The following is a 21,411-nucleotide window of genomic DNA, read 5'->3' on the forward strand; positions in this document are numbered from 1 at the left end:
CGCACTTCCACTCCGATATCGGCGATTCTTCGGATACAGAAAAACGTCTGCAGCCTTGTCCTGCATTCGCTCGCCCTTCCTCCCTGGTTTTTATCGCATTTCAATGGGATACCATTGATGTGTAGCAGAGTACTGGCGCTAACATGCGCCTTGCACTAGACCGTGTTGTTGTGCACAGTTGTTCGTGAAAAGAGGCGTATCGACATTCATGCACCAATTACGACAAGGTTGAGCTTGTACTTTCGGGTCGAGTTGAGTTTGTGCCGCCATAGGAAACTAACTCGTTCGATTCGAGAGAAAGTAAATATTTTATAAATGGTAAAAGGTGGAAGTCCGTAAACTCTGGAATATTATACACTTTCAAATATCCGAATCGCTAGATTGCGAATCTGCTTGCAAGGTAAAAATTGTTTGCCACGATTACGGACAAGTTGAAGCAATTATAGAAATTGATCTATCTTCTTGGTATTAGATTTTTATTATTAGTAATCAATTTCTTAGTATTCAGTAGAATCGAATAGACTGAAAGCAATGTGACAATACTTTAAAATTCTTCTATTATCCTGTTTTCTATTTCTTTTAACCACGTTTGCCTAAATGCCGAACGACGAATGACAATGCCGACCAAACACTTGGAACTATCGATTTTTAATATTGGTTTGCCCGGAATGTGCGTGCCGATTTTTTAGGAAAACTTTAAGGCGACATTTTTCTATATCGATACATATTTATTTATGCATCATTTTGTTCAACAACCGTTCTCCATCCTCCCAGAATTTCTCAGAGTTTTCGACAAAAATCTCTTCAAGATGGTTTTTACATCGTCTCAAGAGTTAAAGTTATTACCGTTAGAGGTATTTCACAAAGATATAAGTACGTAGAAATCAGAAGGGGGGTGCAGTGCCTGGTGATTATGGCAGGTGGAGTAGGACATCCAAGATGACGTCTAGCATCGTCGCGATGGAACAAGATACCCTTCCAATTCGCTATTACTGGACGTTCTCCTTGAATCGCTGTTTTCAATTAATCCAGTTGTGAGCTATATTGATCTCAATCTATCATCTGGTCGTATGGCCAAAGCTCATAATACAGGATTCCTTTCCCATCCCACCAGACATACAGTACAAGTTTCTCCGGATGGAGGCCAGCTTCTGGGATAGATAGTGATGATTCATATCGCTTACATCAGGATATTTTTCACTCAATATTATTGTAAATCATTCATTTCTCGTTATCTGCTCCAAAACGATATGTTTATTAAGTTGCGTTTTCAGCAAATTTGTTTCCGTTAAGTTGTGCGGAATCCATACATCGTAACGTTTTACATAACGAAGTTTTACAAAAAGCTCATGAATAGTTGTTTTTGATACTTTTAATGTCTCTGCTAATATAGGTGTCATCTAGTGCAGGTTGCTTTCGATCGAAGTCCGTATTTTATCATCGTCAATGATGAATGGTCTGCCCGAGCGTTCTTCATCTTTAAGGCTGAAATCTCCAGCTCGAAACTTAGCAAACCACTTGCGCACAGTTCTTTCAGCTAAAACATCTTCTCCGTAAAGACGACGTATCTTATTTCTTGTTTGTGTGACGGTTTTGCTTTGCGGTAATAAAACAACATTAAATATTTACAATGTACCTTATTTTCTTCCATCGTTGACAGACTACAAAATTGACATAAACGAATTTATCCTAACCGAACTTTCTTGTAAATGTAATTGAAATATACCTCTGTATGTCATTTGATTTTAACAATTCTGATATAAGGTAGATGTTCCAGTTTCCGTGCCTGTCCCAATTTCTGTGCCCTCCGATTAAAAACGTGTTAAAAGAGAAAAATTTTATATATAAATTGATACCTTTCCCCGAATCTTACATGCTGATAGGTAAATATAATAAAAAAAAATATATAGTTCATCAATTTATATATGTATAATACTTTCCTATTTCTATACGTTCTTAATCCGAGGGCACGGAAACTGGAACATTTACTCTATTCAGGCATGCGCCGTCTGCCGAAAGTCATCCTAATGAAATGACTGATGTTCTTTTATTTCGAAGCTCATGTTTCAAATGAAACTCTCGCTTCTTATGTTTGGTAGATGAACTCAATTGGCCATTGTTCTTTAAGTTTGTGTAACAAGCGTGTCTCTATTTCCATCAATTCGCAGAGTGTTTTCAAACTCTCGGCTGGTTATGTATGTGCAATCGTTTATTTACAATTTTCATTTTTATTTGCGAATAGCATCAGAGTAGATTGCACGCTATAATTCAGAATACGAATCATGTATATGCGTATAATAAGTTACTTGATTAGCACTTCTTTGTTCTTAATAATTGATAGAACGAGACAATTCTCTTGTTTCTTGTATGTCTCCATTCACTTAAATTCCTAGATTCTGATAGCAGAACAATCAAATTTTGTTTCAATTCGAAAAAAAAATGGTAACAAGCATATTTAGCACATTATGTATGAAATCCTTATCACAGATCCGACTCGTTGCTGTAGTTCAAGAGGTTAAAAGAACTTTCGAACTTGCAGAAAAGTGACAAAATGGTATTTTTTGCACTACGCGTTAAGTTTGTCTTTAATTTAAACATTATATTGTTTTTACCGAGTTAGCGTAGGATGGCACATTTCCCCTAGTGGACACGCTTCTTCTTTTGGCAACTTCTACATTGGATATTGATTGGCTGAAACCCAATTCATCACCGACGGAAAACCCTGAAAATAATTATGCACATTCATAAGCGATTGACAATTTACTGGCAGAATTTTACATTTTCGTTTTAAAATGATCCACACGTTTCAAACATTTTGATAAATGTTACGTTATTAAATAATACGTGATACGAAAGTATGATGCACATAAATAATGATCGCGATATAAATATCAACAAGTGTCATACTGATAATTATTTAGTACCATTACGACGATTAACATGAAAAGGCTATATTACGGACATCAAAATAAAATTCAGCATGCGTTCGCAAAACAATATGTCGATAATTATTAAAATTATTGAAGAAAAGGAGTTTCTATTTGATTCCTATTTCACATTACTTGAGGCAGTTTTTTTATTTTGTATAAATATCTGCAATGTACTTATTATGCACAAATCCAATCAATTACATAAAATTCAATCTTCCAATATATGTATAATACATTGTGTAGAAGCAATGTAAACTGGACGTGAAAGATGTAACTAGTCTGCTGATGTTCTTGCATCTATAGCAGATTGGTAAAATACACTAAAACCTATAAATTAACAAGCTCTAATAATATCATAATTTTCTTTTTAGAATGAGACAACGAAGGAAATTTTCCTTTAATTCTAACTTCGTAAAATGATGTATGGAAATGAGAATTTTCATGAAGATCCGCAGTATAATTAGGTTAGTCCGCAGACCAAAATAAATATTGTTTACCTCATTAGCAACAAACTGGAGTAAAACAGAAATTAATTTCTTTCGTTAGTATGTTCAACAGGCTGAAAACAATGTGACAATACTTTTTAATTTGTCTAATATTCTAGCTGTTTTGTGTTCCTTCTACTCATCTTTGTCATAAATTCATAAAATTCGCATCGTAACAAATATATATTGTAACAAAAAATATTCGATCATAAGAAATTTTTAATTACATTAAAAGATTTCATTAACCATCGTCAATAGTTCAATTCAATTTACAAAATCTGTTCGTTTTCTAAAAGCTAGTATTCGCAACAATATTTTTCCCACAGAAATTCTTATCAAAAATTCTACTTTCGTTCTGAATTATACATGAGAAGCAGGTTCTGTTGCTCCAGAAGGGAGCAACGCGATTCTGTCAGAAGAAGAAACCACGAAGAAAGTTGTGTAACTATCTATTACGTAAGATACGACACCAGTTTTTGCTGGGTCTGCAAACGCGCAAATAAGTTTTTTACGAGCAGACTCTTTTGATCTCTACGGTTTACACACTCCTAATGCTAATTATGTTTCCTTAGAAGTGTCGTCTTTTTACGGGACATAGGTACAACCTCAATGAACGATCCAGGACAGGTCAAGGCAGCGTACCTTTTTTTCTATAGTCAACCTCAAATTGACAAAAGTGTGGTAGAAGTAGGTTAAAACATGTGTGTTTTAATCAGAAAGTCATCGTTAATGTCACCATAGATCATGCATGTTGCATATTACTAATTACAATATACTTGACATACTCTGTCACTTTTTACATCATATTTCTACGTCAATATTATCGGAAAATTGATGTTGATGCGACTATTGAATTTTTCAAAACTTATCCCTTTCCTGTTTACAATTGTATTAACAAGAAAAGCTCTCCAGGTACAACTCTGACGTTTTGATCAGGCTGTGCACAATGATGGAGCTTTAAATACTAAAGCTTATGATATCCCCTTTTGGGAGTAGACGTTTAATAGTTATCGAGATATTTAAGATCAGAGGTTTTCTATTTCTGGAAATACACATGTCGCTGATTATCTTACAGTTACCTGTCAATTAAATTCCTTGGATTTTGGCAAATCAAAATCGAAATTTGATTACGCGGGAAGACGCAGTCAAATATTCAATCTTTAAATTATTTCGGTTGTAAAGTACCACACTGCTTCACGTGCTTCTTATAATTAACACGTTGAATGCCACGGGGGTCACCGCTGACCGGCACTTAACTTGGCGGTGACGCCATTAGAGCTACCGGTGACCGGCGCGTCCAAATTGATAGAAATATATATAATTTAAAACAAATGTCAATATCTAAAATTTTGTATTATTGCCATCATCAATTCAAACAGTGACCCCTGTCGCAGTTAAGATGTCAAACAGATGTAACTTATCTATTGCAGATAATATTTCAACATTATATGTATCACGTAAAAGAAAATTCATCGTGGCGCCACGGACAATTTCTGTAAAACCGACGTGGCATTCAACGTGTCAAAGTAGAAATAACTACGATATTTTTGAAAAATTCAATAATTTATTAATTTATTTTCTAATTTTATTAACTTTAATTGGGGTAACCTTAAAATAATCAGCCATATGTGTACTTCCTGAAAAAAGAAACAATAACACTTTGACGTTAAATATCTCAAAACTGTTTATCCCCAAAAGGGTGTATCGTTAGCTTCAACATTTGAACCTCTACCATTGTGCAAAGATTCACCAAAAATTTAATATTTATTAGTTAAGTGAAGTTATTATTTTGTACAATGCCTGTATTTTAAAATACTCTTTGTGATATGAAATTATTTTATTGATTCTACTTCTTTTATTGATTCGACATTTATATAGTTATCTAAAGTTATTCCATTCTTAAAACACATCTTATTATACAATAAAATTAAAAAAATAAGAAATAAAATAGTCGTCGCTAATAACTACCGCAATTGATGCGACGTTAAACCTTATTCAAAGAAAAAAAAAAGAATTGTTCTTTTTTAGAAATTATAGTGAATATATTCAATAGTACAGTGCAGTATGATATAAAATTACTTTTAATTTGATAGATTTATTAACGGTTCTCGGTTATTACGTAATAAATTAGTTTCGCCTCGATTTTCGCTTGCATAGAATTAATAATCCTTCCATCTGCAAATACGTTCACAGAGACCAATTCAACTCACTTACGAGAATTGAAAAATGTCTATTTACTCGAACACACCCATCTGTTGATAAATACCTAATTACAGAATACTTACAGATTGTGTTATAATATAGCTCGAATCTTATATAAGAATCTAGAGCACGAAATGAAACGGAGAATTTGTTTTTTCTCTTGATCGATGAGATTGTATATTATTTCGTCAATTGGTGAAATTAGTAATGCAACACGAAGTATAATTCAGAATAGAAAGTACATCATTAATATAAGTTCTCAAACGTTAGTAACTTTCTGACCCTCCAGCAGTTGAAACATGGTCTAAAGCTACGAGCGAAGAAAAAAATTTTGTTTTCAAAATTATTAGCTTAGAATAAAAATTTTTGACAAGTTAATCATTGAGCGCAACTTTTTACAATTACAAGCAGTTAAATGACAGGACCTCCACCACACAGCAGCAACACACTTTGAAATTATCGTGAAATAATAGTATTTCACGATAATTCCACAGAATTCATTACAACCTGTACCATCGATATAAAATCCTTTCTCTGTAAGCATTTACAATATAATAAACAGCCCAATTAAAGCAATAAATTGTGAGATTTCAATTCGTACCCTTTACAAGTCGATCAAATTATGAGATCATTAAAATATTCGGACAGCTTCTGAAACGGAATAACTTTTTAAAAATTGGACTAAGTGATTTCAATTTTTTAAAAATGTTAGAAGAACTAGTTTACTTACGCAATGCCTAAACAAATCACGAAAAGAATAAAACCGTTTAAAAAATAACTTTTTCATCTGCGCCTATAACTAACATTTAAGAAATACGTTTTGTAGATCACAGTAACATATACGTGCGCTGAAAATTTAATCAAAATCGGTCAACATCGTTACAAACTACAGGCAAAAAGTCTCGAGGTTTCTTACAGTTATTGTTTGTAAGTCAATAAACTCATAAACCAATTGAGATGAAATTTTCAGGTTGCATATAAGTCACCGAGATCTACAGAATGCATTATTTCAATTTTCGTTACAAGCTCGGATAAAAAAGTTATTCTATTTAACGTTTTCAGTATTTTTGACATTCTAAGTGACATTCAAGTCATTTGGACAAGATTTCAAAATGTTATTACTTTTGAAAAGGTGCCCGAATATTTTAGTGATTAACTGTACAAGATGTTTGACAATAGACAGAAGAAGCTATGAAACATGATTCTTCACGATGACTTTATGGTAACTTCCTCGCAAAACATCCTGTTTTATCATAAAGAATCACTCTTTACGTTTTCTCCCATCCTTATCAAACACTCTATATGCACATTTTTCTGAAAAGTTGATGTTTTTTCATAAAGGGAAAAAAATTTATTCGAGTACTCGAATTTTCAGTCGAGTAACGGTCGATCTTCTGAATTTTCCTACTTACTTGAAATCGGCGAGCGAATGCTCGAGCGCTTATAAGATTTCGAGGTACTTGAAGATAAATTTTCAGCTCCGAAAATTTTCGAATTACACGAATACATAGTGTCCCAAAAATGTTGTAACCTCTTGAGAAGGGAGATTTCTGAGTTGACTTGAAGCAGAGTTGGGCCTCATCGAATGGTATCGAATCTCTCTCTCTCTCTCTCTCTCTCTCTCTCTCTCTCTCTCTCTCTCTCAATATTTTTCTAAAATAATTATTCGAATGAATCTTTTTTTAGTAGTATATTTTATTTGAATAACAATTATTCATTATTAGCAACAAATTTTTTTTTTAATTATTATTATTGGAAAAATAATTTAATCTATAATTTTTATTTAAATCGATTACTTTCTGATTTAATTATTATACAAGTAAATTCTTATTCGAATAACAAATAACTTCTTATTCTGGATACATTTTTATTCGAATGGATATTAATTCGATAATGTCGAACAAAATTTTATTCGTTAATCCTTATCTTATTTGATATTCGTATGAAATTTTGCCCAACTTTGATTTGAAATAACTTTCTCTTTAGTGAAAATGTTGATTACAACCTCGTTAACGAGTTATTAACGTAAAACACGGACTAACCAGAGAACGAGTACCATCTGATGCCTTCCGGTGTAACCAATGCGGTTTCGTCCTTCGTATAACTCGTTAACAAAGCATTGGAGAACACTTTCGCTAAGGAAAAAGTTACTTCATATCGGAGTTGAACAAAATTTCACTCGGACGGATGAGAGATAAAGATTAACGAATACAATTTTATTCGAATAAGAGTTTATTCCAACAAGAATTTATTCGTACAGGAATTCATACAGAATATAATTGATTTGACTAAAAATGATATAATATGAATTGTTTTTTTCATAGTGTATCGATGAATTTCTTCCATATCCATATTATCAAATGTTAAATTGCACAGGTAGGCATCGACAATTTTATAATTCTATGAGTAGTTGAAATTGAACTGATCCAGAATATATTCGAATAAAACTACGTAAAATAAAAAAACCTACTCGAATAAAATTAAATAAAACAAAAGCAGTCAACACAATTATTTGCATTATTATTCGAATAATTTTATAATCTCTGTTCGAATCAAAAATTATACGAATAATTTAATCGAATAAAAAGAATAATTCGTCATAAATTATCATCATAAATTCAAATAAAGAATTATTCGAACAAATGGAGAGAATAATTGATCGTTATTCGGATAATATATTGGACTAAAAGGAATTCATTTGGATAATTATCGTCGATAAATATATATTCAAAACAATTCGAATAATGCCCAACTCTGATTCAAATCACCTCAGGTATCAATCCTCTCAAGAGCTTACAATATTTTTGGGACACCTTGTATATTCGGAAAAATCTCTAGTTCACAAGTTACATACTCGACTATATTCGAATTGCTTGAATTGCTCGAATATCTACATACGTAGTGTGTATAGGCTTATGGAGTACGATATGTCACACTAATTTCATTAGCATACTTTATTTTTAAATTTTCAAGAAAGAAAGATATTTGCAATTTAACGTTACCTACACCTACACATACATTATATATTCAAATATTCAAGTAATTCGAGTAACACGGATATTTTCGGTTAATTTGAAAATTAGAGATCTATTCGAATATGTTCGAGTAACTCGAAAATTTTCGTACTGAAAATTCATCTTCAAGTACCTCGAGAAATGGGGGGGGGGGCAGGTGCGGGAATAGGGAACAATACGAAACCGATTCGTTTTGTGAGAGTAGCTATCTGACAGTGGTCCTAGCACCACTCGAGCCTCGATACTTCGCAGCACAGCGCAGAAGATGCGGGGAAGGAGAAGGGGCGTGTCGGGTCCCGCATATACGAGATTATAGCAACTGTCGAGAGCTTTACTCTCACAAGGGGAGGTCTGTAGGGTTGACGCTCACTTTTTAATAAGATTTGGTACAGTGATAGAGCTTGTAAAGCTGAATCCTATGATACCTGGTTCTAGGGGAAGGTGATTTATAGTTAAAGTTGCTAATAAAAGGCCAGAAAGACGCACTGGATTACGGCGCAAAGCACCTCGCGGCAAAAAGTGGGGGGTAAAAGGCGGGCTACCTGATCGCGACGTGTGAGACACCCTCCACTTTCTACCGCGCGGTGCCTCGCGTCATAATCCAGTGCGTCTTTCTGGCCTTTTATTAGCAACTATAACATTAATTATCCCAAAAACTATAAATCGCCTGCCCCTAGAAACGGGTATCATTGAATTCAACTTTACAAGCTCTATCACTGTACCAAATCTCATTAAAAAGTAAGCGTCAATCCTGAGGACCTTCCCTTGTCAGATGGTCATTCGCCTTAACTTCTTGAAGAAAAAAGATGACAAAGAAATTGTGTTGAGTATTTTGGCAAAAGAAAAACGAAGGAATATCAAAGGTAATATACAAAAAGCGAGATGAAGTGGGTTATTCTAGCATTTTAATAAGTAAACATTTACTGAATGATAAAGAGACATATATATAGTTTTTTAGATCGATTAAAGAACAAGTTTTATCGAAACTGTTATTGGACAAATTCTTCGGATATTTTTATATGTAAACGTTGAAGTTAATCACAATGCGTGCGCATCCAGACTATTTTCGAAGCAGACGATCGCCAGACGCGTACGTCAATATAAAAGCGTCTGACGCATACGTCCAATGCATGTAGGAAATCCAGTCTCAGGACGTCTTCAAGACGTCCCGAACTGGACATCGTTTCGACATCCGAAATAGAATGTCTTAAATACGTCCAGTTTAGATCGTAAGACGTTCAGACCTGAATTGTACGTAAAACGGGCGTCTTTAAGACGTCCTGTGCTACCCGGGATGTTACCGTTCCATCGACAAGTTTCGACTCACCCAAGCCTAAGTAGCCTTTGACGCCTCCAAGATTTCGTACTCGGAAGAGGCCGGACTTTTTGAAGGCACAGTTAAGTGCAAAACCAAAGTCCGATTGAAACACGCATGTGCCTAGCGTCTCTCGCCACGTGCAGCCTGTAACCAAACGGGAAGAAAAGAACACCATGGATCTTTTTAGCGATCCAGCATCGTTTAGAAGCGATCTCGAATTTTTCTATTAAACGTTCTAGCCGTGTGCCGAGATGAAAGTGGTCCTAATAAATGAATTTCCGTAAATCTCTCATCGCGAGATACAGTCGCCGCGAGTTACTATCATTTTGCGATAAGCAAACTGAACTGGAGCGTGACTCGAAGTGGCTGAATCAGAGATGGAAGATCTTTGAATATGTTTAATAGGATTCTTTTTTTAATTCTGACAGAGCTTGCATATTCTTTACTGGACTTTCAAAACACCCTGCACATTCCATCGTAATTCGCAACACATAGACTTACGTAGTTAATTTTTCTCTTACGTCGAACACGAGATAAACTTATGTCGCACGATTTCTTGTGACACATTCATCTCTTTTACGGTGTCAACTCTTGGGATGGAGAAATTTCAGCTCCAAAATTTATTTACTTTTAAAACTCAAATGAAACGTGACTCGAATCATTTCGAACGAAGCGTTACAGTGGACAGTGACGCATATAAATTTTAAGAACGATGAAATACTTTCGGAGAAAGCCTGTTTTAGAATACCGGAAATTTAGCATATATACAGTCAGCATAAAAAGTAATCATACACCGTATTTCCGACGTTTAACAAATTGTCGATATTTGAACTATTATAATTTCGTAAAATCGTCTCGTTCAACAATAAACCTGGACTCATTTTAAAGCTCAAACCTTCTACTTACGCTATGTATCCTTCATAATTCTGTAACATGTTTTTGCATAATATAACAGGCGGAAAACTGGAGACATGTTCTTTCTAGAAATTACTGACTAAAACGTCTGGAAATTTTTTCACATCTAGATTTGAAGATTGAAGCTTCCCCTTTAAAATGACTCCTTAAACTTTGATGTACGATTTTTTTAGTCACTCTATTGAGCTTCGAATGAAAGGTGTACTGTCTGCTTTATAGTAACACAAGGTTCAAGAGGACTCCAAACATTCGAACTTGTCCTTTGTTTCTGTTCCATAAAACAACTAAAAAATTGTGTACAACAAGTTTTTGAGATTATTCTAAAGGACAAGTTTTTTTCGATCTCCAAATTCGTGAACGATTTATTCGTAAAAACAACTTTTCAATGACTTTGGAGGCGATCCAATTAAATAAACCTATGTGTTCAGTTTTCCGTTTGCTATGATTTGTAAAAGGATGGTATGAAAAACTGGTCGATGAATTGTGAAAATGAAGGCTTTAATCTTTAAAATAAGTCCAGATTTATTATGGTGTGACTCCTTTTTACAAAAGTATAACAGTTCAAACATCGACAATTTGTCAAAAATCTGAAATTCAGTGTACGAATAGTTTTTACGCTAACTGTATATCTAAATCAATTTTCAAAAGCGTCATTACGATGGAAAGTTACTATTCTCGTTGAATGGATTAGTCAGCAAGAACTCAAGAACAACAAGAAATTGAATTGAATTGAACGTGGGCCATAGTCCATTATATCTAATCTGTGCTATTGATCCTTAATTTGGTTGAAAGTCGTGTTGGGATTGAGGTGTCAGGAATGATTTCTCAATGATACATGACAACGCTGGCCATACTTGAAAACAAAGCGTTTTCATAGAACTAAATTAATGCAAATAAATATGTAAATGATACGCCTAATACTTGTGCTGCGTAAGAATTTCTTTGAAAATTATTTTGTCATTCTTTTCCTCAAGATAGCTTGTCAATATACATTCCCCTTCAAGTATTAGGACACCTGCTTATTTAGTGCAAATTGTAATATTTCATTTAGTTTGCAAGTCTTCAATATAGCATCATATTGTCGAATGTACATGTTAAGTTAGAAGTGTTTGTCACTTATGCAATTAGTTTATCCATTTATTGCATTTTGTTCATTGAAAACGTATCCTGAGTTCATTTAGTATACGTGGAGCATACTATGAAATGCATGGAGCCAAAGAGTATCAGAAATAAACGAAAAACTAATAAAACGTATGCCGAAATTAGTCCGAGAAGTAATTAAAAAACGCGATAGATATATCGACGAAAAGAACATTTAATTTTCTTTTCGTCGATATATCCACCGCGTTTTTTATAATATACATACATTTTATATAATATACAGTTTAGTATAATTAACTCTGAAATAAATTTTAAAAATTATATATATTTATTGAATTTTCTGTAAGTGTCCTAATACTTTTGGAGGGAGGTGTATTTGATGATAATATAAAATAACTCAATATTCGTAATTTTTGTTTGTTTCAAGACATCTTGTATAAGAATCCCATATGTCGTAGAGAGTCATAGCATTTTCAGAACGACGTTTATATCCTGGATGCGGCGTAATTGCTCAATGTTTTCGCGAAATCATTTTCTTTCCGTGAAAGCAATCTTCCAGTGAAATGACTCATCTAGCGTTACATATTCTATTGTCAACCATAATCACGGAACAACGACGACAGGTTTCTAACGCAGTCGGACAAATTGTCCACGGGCGTCAGGAATAATGGCATTTCTCAAGGAAATCACGAAAGTCATCCTATATTTGCGGTTCTTTGGAAAGAACGTGCTAAGACAACGAAGAGTGTTCGACGTGTGCAAAACGCGCCCGCACACGCGCCACGCGTTTGCAATGCTGAAACTAAAATTAAAACTGCTAAATAATTCGTAATCCATTTCGTCGGATAGTATTCTGCCTGTATGTCGTTCGGGATTCTTAATGGAATGCACCGGTAAACTGTCTCATGTCAAGTTACTTTCACTTCCAAAATAAGACGATGAATCATCGAAATTTTCTCGAGTCTACGGTTACTCTTTCAAATTTAATAAATCCGTGGCAAGCCTAATTTCGTTTATTTATGCTTCCCGAACGTGCAACTTAAAAACTAATTTGTCTAACTATTGCTTTTTACTTTGAACTTAAGAATTGATTAAAAATCGGCAAATCGCGTTAGAAAGACACGTACACTTCGTTTATTAAGTACGAGAAATCTAAAATCAAAAAATACGTTGACGCTTTTGCAAACTTTTCAACCTTTGCGACATTTCCTGAGTCTTCTGCTAAAATAAAAACGTCCTTATGTAATGCTTTTCGAGGACATGATTATTTCAACATAAATAATTAATGTTCTCGTGTGAATGAATATTAGCATACTTTCAAAAAAAATAAGAATTTTGAAATAAGAAAGCTTGACCAAGCTGTATTTCGGAAAGCATTTATTATCAAAAATGGTATTTTTCTCAGTTAGCGATTTTACGTTGTATTACGTTATATTTACACTGTAACGACACAGAGCAGTTATTAATTCCCTAAATTTTGTCTGTCAATTTTATTTCTTAGATAAATTCGAATAGGTTGGTCGAGTAGATACTACTAAAGTAGAGTTGGGCAAAATTGTGTTCGGATGACGGATAAGAGATAAGGAGTGACAAATAATATTTCATTCGACATTGTCGAGTAAATATTCAATCGAATAAAAATTTGTCTAGATAACAATTTAGCCGAATAAGGCTTTATACGAATAAGAATTTCCTTGTTCCGGGATTAATTCGGAAAATAATCAATTTAAATGAGAATTATAAAATAAATTGTTTTTCCATCGTTTATTGATTAATATCTTCCATGTTAATTTGTACAATTAACTTTTTTTCAACTGCTGCCACAAAAGTGACTACTTTTATGTCGATCGATCATTAATACATAATTAGATAATCTTAAAAAATTACATGAAAAAAAACGTTCAATAACTATTGGCATTATTATTTGAACAGAAAGAATAAATTGAAAAGAAAAATTTAATAATTCATTCGGATAATTATTTTAGATAAATATCAATTCGAATCAATTCGAATAATGCCCAACTCTGTTCTAGAGAAACGAAACAGGCGAAAGAACTGTTTTCTGTAAATCTCAGCATTGCAAACCACCTTGCAATGGAGAAAGTAAAATAAATACTTCGCATGAATGAATACTTCGCAGTTAATTAATACGTCTGACCTATGTGTAAATTTAATTTAACTGTAATTCCTAATTATTTCAGGAATGTCCTAAAGTTTGTGAAAGGTACGTCCGGAATTCGTGTTCAGAAAAGATTTGCCGGATCTCAGGCGTGCCATTGGGCCACAGCCTACTGACCCACTTGAATGGTCGACTCATCTTTTGACCGTCATCGACCGACGACAGAGGTTCCTCATACTCCAAAATCATTTCCACTTCTTACAAATCACTTTTCCCTTCGGTCGAGAAAGAAGGAAAAAGTCGTAACGTCGATAGAAATGCTTATGATCGATGGAAACGAAACAGTTCGTTTCGTTGTTTCCATTTCGTTTCAATTTTCACGACAATTTTACTTACGTAAGAGGCATTGACGATACTATTTCGATATCGTTCAGATTATGAAACAATTTGAATGCACAGACTATGAATGTACATATCAATAAACGTCTTTTATCAAGTGATTTCAATTATATCATGGCTATTGCATAATCATGTGTGTGTATACAGTGGTGCATATTATATTTCACGTTTGTATAAATTCATTTTTAATGTAAAGTATTAAATGACAACTTGTTTGCTTAATTATCCATTTTAATTACAGCATGGCAGAGTTGTCAGAAGTTAAAATGAAATCTATATTTTCTGTAAAATATTTTGCCAAATGAAAAATAAAATAAAACTGAAAACCTGGTAATAAAATAAAATAAAATCCTCGCTAACAGTTTTACTTCTTCGCGTTTTCGTTAAAGAATAGTTTGTAGTTTGTATAATGTTTCACAATAGCCTGAGGATGTGTGACGACCCAATGGATGTAGCTGACGAAATGAAGTCAGTCTTAAAATCGAAATGGCTGTATCCATTGATAACAATTCACAGAACCTGAGAAACGAATTACGGAGAGTGCTAAAACTGTGATGATGTGACGAAAGAGTTTACATGTAGAAATTTTATATAGTCCCCGTTCGAACATGGTGAAATTTTCGAACGAGAAAGCTTAGCTTTAACTTAAGTACAACTAGAAATCATCGCTTGACCGAGTTATGTAAAAAGAAAAGTTCAGCTAATTGCTTGAGACTATACATACATACATGCACATATTGTATATATATATATTCTTATATACTATGTGCAACATATGGAAATTAGTCAGAGTCTTACTATCGATGCCATAATTGGAAAATTCTGATTAATATAAATCTTGCGGTGTTTCAGATTTTTGGAAGAATACTTCTATTATTTAATACAACGTTCTCATAACATTAACATTTTTTTGCAGCCTATTAAATTATGTAAGCAATAATATATTTTCTTAACAAATTTTATTTTGTACGATAATAAAATATTACGAGTCGGAAAATTAAATTTTTATTCGTAATGCTTTGATTTTCAGAGTGTAATGAATTACACGAAACATTTTTCTGCTGTATGGTTACGAATTTACTGATAAATTTACTGAAACGATATACAGGGTGTCCCAGGTTTTAATGTTCGAACTTTGTCAGTGTATTCTATGGCACAAAGCAAGAAAAAAATGTTATGTAAACATAGGTCATATAGAGCTTTATTAAGAAGTTATAACAAAAATTCAGAATAGGAATAGTAATCAACTTGCTGTTACTGCGAGGATTGGCTTGAATAGATCAGCACATGCCATGTGTTTATGTAAGCTGTATTTATTAACACATTTCGAAATGCCTACCGTTGTTGACAATACATGATTGACATTTATTTTTTTATTTTTTTTTTTTTTTTTTTAGTTAATTACTATTCCTATTCTGAATTTTTGTTATAACTTCTTAATAAAGCTTTATATGACCTATGTTTACATAACATTTTTTTCTTACTTTGTGCCATAGAATATACTGTCAAAGTTTGAACATTAACACCTGGGACACCCTGTATATGTACGGTATAAAGAAGAAAATAATCAAAACATGTTTATAGGTAAAAGATGTAATTTTATTAGAAATAGTACTTTCTACGGTGTTCTATGATTGTCATCAGAATTAGCTGTATCCTGACTTCTTCGAGATCTCATCTGTAATAACAGATCGCGTGCACGTCTGTCAAACAGGTCAAACATAGACTGACAGACGTGCGACCATAAACGACTGCGACCAATTATTGACCAAACCTGCTTTCCCAGGGAAAATATTGAACTGACTAAATAATTGATACCAAAACTACCGAGCGCTAAAGATAATTACTGTGTCCAGTCTTCTAAAAATGACAAGACTGTATTTATTCAAGCTTTGTACAATTTTATAACTGTAAGTGAAAGTATTTTTACGATTGGAATCGTACTGTATTTCCAGTGATGCTATTTTTACAATTACACATATTCTTAGTTTTCACATAGTTACAGAATTCTTTTTCAGATCTCCTTAGTTATATTTATGTTCTTTGTACTATGATGTCATTGTCCTGTATTGTACTATTCGAAATAAATCAGCTAATATTTATGGTTAAATATTCTATATTCTATAACAATATTTTAATATTCTAATATTCTAATTTTTTTTTTCTATAACAATAAAGAAGTTTCTTATTAAGTTCAATGTATTTTAGGAATTTCTGTGAAACTTTAATAAATTAATTTAACCATATATATTTACATAAATATCTATAATCTGTGTGCAATCATTGGTTCTCAAGCAGCAATTAGATTTCTGTCAATCCATATAATCGGAAGAAAATGAATTTCTGTTCTTTTGTTTAGACAGCGACGTTTTATCCTGCGCGATGCATCGTTATCTAAATAGCATGACTATGCATGACTATAGCATGACATTTGCGGTACAAATCTCAAGGATACTTTCACCACTCATCTCTCAGAGTTCGCCTAATGTGACCGAGTCATAATATAATTGGGAACTATCATGAATGAAAATAAAATTATTTTCATCGTTTAGAGGATCCCATCATTACCGTTATACACAGCGACAATGCTTGTGTAACAAGCAATGCTGCGCAACTATTTCCCATGAACGGCCTTTACCTTCACCTTGAATGCAACACACCTTCGAAGGTTGCTAGAATTGTGCTAGTATCTGCGATCAATAGTCTTTTCAATCCTCATCCGTCAAATAATTTCTACCAGCATTCATTTTTATTAATACTCTTCGAATAATATCTTAACTAAACGGCGGATTGTTATGAAAAATAAAAGTTGTTTGATCTAATTGCAAGATACCGGAACATTCTATCAAATGTGTCATTCATGACAATAGATCGAGCACATGAATCTCGTTATTGTTATTATTGCTTGTATGTCTATTTTCGTTCCAACTTCGTTACTATAATAAAGTTTATATTTAATTATAATTACGCCATTTAATAAAAACCCAATAAGGAACAATATTTATTTCGTTTCTTTATCATTTTATATATATATATATATAATTAAAATTGAGCAACAACGTTTTTCGATACTTTAAATGTTTTTACTTTCTTATATTTGGTCGGCTCATTTTTATCATAAATGCACAAAAAATCCGTCGTCTAATCGTAACATTCTGTTTGAAAACTAAACATTTTTCTCTAAAATTTACATAATTCTAGCTTAATTTATATTATTTCTGTTCTCTAAATTTTTTAATTCGATACCTATAATCATTTTCGGGGTAGGATAGTAGTGATTTAAATCATTTTATTTTTTCTAATTTATTAATTCTACCATTGGTACTAGGCACGGTGAATATTCCGTTTGGAAGAATTTAAATGAACCATCATTGAACTATAAATTTTATATATTTATGGCAAAAAATAAAAAACAAGACTGTAAAAATACTAAACGAATTTAAATACAATTGCATTGTTTTCAACTTATTATAATTATTGGAAGGCAAAATACGTTTTCGTATAATCTTTATTTCTTATGAACAATTTAGAGAATTATTATTTTTTATAAAGCTTCGCAATTTAGTAGTGATTTAGACTTGTTGATTTATTCTCTTACCGATCGTCTAGTATAAAACACATGAAGGAATCACTAATTAGAAGAGGCTTAAAAGTATCGAGACAAAATAAAATCATCATCTAATTGTCACCATGTACGTTGTTGGCCTGATTCCCTAAATCAAGGCTCCGAATTGACCAGCACGCAACACGAGGATTGCGAGGGCTACGTCTCCTAAATGATACACACACGCGTATAAAGGAACAGGCGCACGCGCCTGAGGTGCTCCGAGCCGGAAGGGATGATCACGGGGAGCGTGACGCGCAACGGGAGTTAGGAGGCGTAGCCCTCGCGATCCTCGTGTTGCATGTTGGTCGATTCCGTGTCCTACCCTAAGTAATCAAACCGACGAAATTCTAGTAAAGCCATTATTACAGGATTCTGCTAATTATCGACTTACAAAATCCTACTCCCCTTTAATTGTAGATGGACTAACGATTCTGATGCAATCTAGGAAACTTTCAATCTTATTGCATACATCAGACCGTAGAAAATACTTAATTATGTATTTTTTTAATTTATTGAATAGTGTATGAGAACAATTTTATAATCATTATGTCCATTCAAATCTGATAACTTAATAACATACAACGCAAGTACGATCCTGCTATCCAAATAATTTCAATGAAAATTCACGTAAATAGAAGGAAATGATCAATTATTGAAAAATTACACTTCACAGTTAACATAATGGAAATATCTTTTTCTATCTTTGTACTGAACTGACGAGGATTGGAATAACTTGTACGTGAAGTTTTACTGTTCGACTAATTGTTAGTCTCGATATCAGGTTACAATTCAATCAAATAATTTGCAAGTTATTGCTCAACACATTTGGACCACAGTATAAATAATGTTATTTGATGATAATAATTTTGTTCTATTATACTAAATTATAATCTAAAGAAAAAATTAAGAATTTTATACTTTTTCATTTCAAATTTTGCCTCTATATTAATTATCATGAATCTTTTATTAATAAAAACTTTTAATCAAGACATAAATTAAGTCCCTAAACTATTAAATAAACCTAATAATAAAAAACATAAATTATTTAATAATAACCCCCATACTCATTTATGTCAAATTTATCCCCTTAATTATGTTTATAATGTTTATAAATATAAATCAATTTATATATTTTATACTATTATTAAGAATATTTAACCCCACTTTACTGGCTTCTAATATTCCCTCATTTATCTTATTAATAAATTATTCCTCCATATACCACATAAGCTTAATTACCTTTGTTTCATTCATTCATTCATTCTCATCAATGTTATATTTTTTTATTTTACAGAATATCTACATACATAGTTTTAATATTTCTTCATGAAAATAAAATTTATAATAAAAATTCTCAAATTACATTACATTAAATAGCATTACGTGTCTAGAAGGTGTTCCTTAGAAAAATATCTGTAATAACATTGATAAACAAAATCGATCCTAATGAAAATAATCATAAAATGATCCTAAGTATACTCAGTAATGTTTTTGTTAAAAAGGTTTGCCGTTCGAGCGGTAATGTACAAGTCAATCGAGAAGACAATGACAAGCATATTGTTGCAAAAACACAAGCCCGACCAATGTCCGCACGACCTCTGTAGAGATATGTATGGTATAAAAATGGTACCCAAGAGTTTGAAGTCTGCGATTGCAGCTTCCTTTGTCGTAAAAGAAAACATTTTTACGAGATGGCAAATAAATCAGCTCTGAGAAATGTATTCAGGTTGGGAGGGTCAACTTCTGAAACAAAAGATATTACCATACCGTTCTCACCTTTCTTCCAAGTTGACAAGTACTCAGAATTGTTCTAAAAAAGTATATGTCCTCGTTCTTGAAACAATAAATATTTAATTAGAAAATAATTCAATTATTTATGGACGGACGTACAGTTACTCCTATTAATATTTGGACACAATACTATTTCTTTATCTTCTGCTTTATATAAAGTGCGTGACTCAGAGTATCTTGTCACTGATTGTGCAAAACGATTCACCATTTCTTACCGTTTGAAAATACGACAACAATAACAATAACATTTATTAATACAATACGTTTTAAATTAAAAGTCGTTACATTTTTATGCCCCACTAATAATCCGACATTTTGAGAAAAATAAATATTTTATACGCGATTTATGACAAATTTCAATCGTAATAGTTTGTCCCATAACCGGTTCGTTTAGCCGTCTGAGCATATTATAAATAATGTTGTCAAATATTCCAAATAATTAGAATCCCATTATTCTTTTAGTCTTGTTTGGAATTCACTGTTCAAACTCTCTCTTATTGTATTTTTAATAATTCTTCTTGTGTTCGGAATCACTTGATAAAATTTAAAAGTCGTTTAAAATTTAAAAGCAAATCGTTTTGCACAATAAGCGACACGATACCTAAAGTACGCACCTTATACGTACATAGCAAAAAAATGAAGAAATAGTATCATGTAACGTGAGTATTAATCATTATCAGTATCATCATCACTACACATGTAGTACCGTCCCGTTCAAATTCAGAAAATCTTTAACACTTTAATTAATTTTCTGTGACATTTTTATATATATATATATATATACCAAACGAATTACATACTCTAAATAATTACTAGTTACCCAAACGTGTCCTCTCGAAAATACGATTCATTTTCTATAATTAAGTCGATTTTTCAAACAACTCCTAGCTGCACGCGATATCGTTCGTTTAAAGTATCGCGCTTTTGCGACAGCTCAGGCAATTAATAGGTGAAAGTTATTGTTTCGTTAAATACAGAGAAAGTGTTACGATCAATTTGACAGCATAATAACGAATCTATTACATCCGGTCAAACGAAAAACGGCGTAATCAGACTAGAAGTCACCGAGTCGCGGGACACCTCGTTCCTCTGGCCTATATTCCATCATAGCCTGTTACACGAGCGTTGCCTCAAATCTCGAAAATATGTAATTACCATCGATCTCGATCCCCCTTTTACTGATCGTACCGGCAATTGAGGAATCATAACTGCAATTGCTTACTTTCGTTGGCAGCTTGTTCCATTTCTTTCTGTTTTCGCGATCCGAACATTTTCAGCAATGAAACCTGATACTTTTGCACTTTCTAGATTGCACCGATGCGTACGATCGACGTTACTGTTACTCTTTATCGTACAACGATCGCTCTGTTTATCCTCGTCGGGATAGAATTCGCCGATCGTCCGATTGCTGTTGCACACCATATCGTTATCTGCGTGGTCACAATCGGCGATATTTATGGGAAATGGTCATTATGAGAGAAACGTAAACGCCGGAGATGAGATTCAGCGTAGAAAGAAAAAGTCAAACTT

The 21,411-nt window shown here is 32.9% G+C and overlaps 1 protein-coding gene across 2 annotated transcripts in view; it reads right to left on the bottom strand.

Annotated features, from left to right (window-relative positions):
- mtg (mind the gap) overlaps positions 1-21,411 on the bottom strand; it is a 32,665-nt gene that overhangs the window by 8,018 nt on the left and 3,236 nt on the right. The window contains exons 2-3 of one of the 2 annotated variants that reach the window (XM_076523903.1): positions 9,959-10,093; positions 2,613-2,722 (exon numbers count right to left, since the gene is read on the bottom strand). In XM_076523903.1, the coding sequence (XP_076380018.1) occupies positions 2,613-2,722; positions 9,959-10,093 (245 nt within the window). The remainder of the gene's footprint in view (positions 1-2,612; positions 2,723-9,958; positions 10,094-21,411) is intronic. The other variant, XM_076523904.1, reaches the window with a different exon arrangement.

This window comes from Megalopta genalis, chromosome 7, assembly GCF_051020955.1.
Source record: "Megalopta genalis isolate 19385.01 chromosome 7, iyMegGena1_principal, whole genome shotgun sequence".
Lineage (NCBI taxonomy): Eukaryota > Metazoa > Arthropoda > Insecta > Hymenoptera > Halictidae > Megalopta > Megalopta genalis.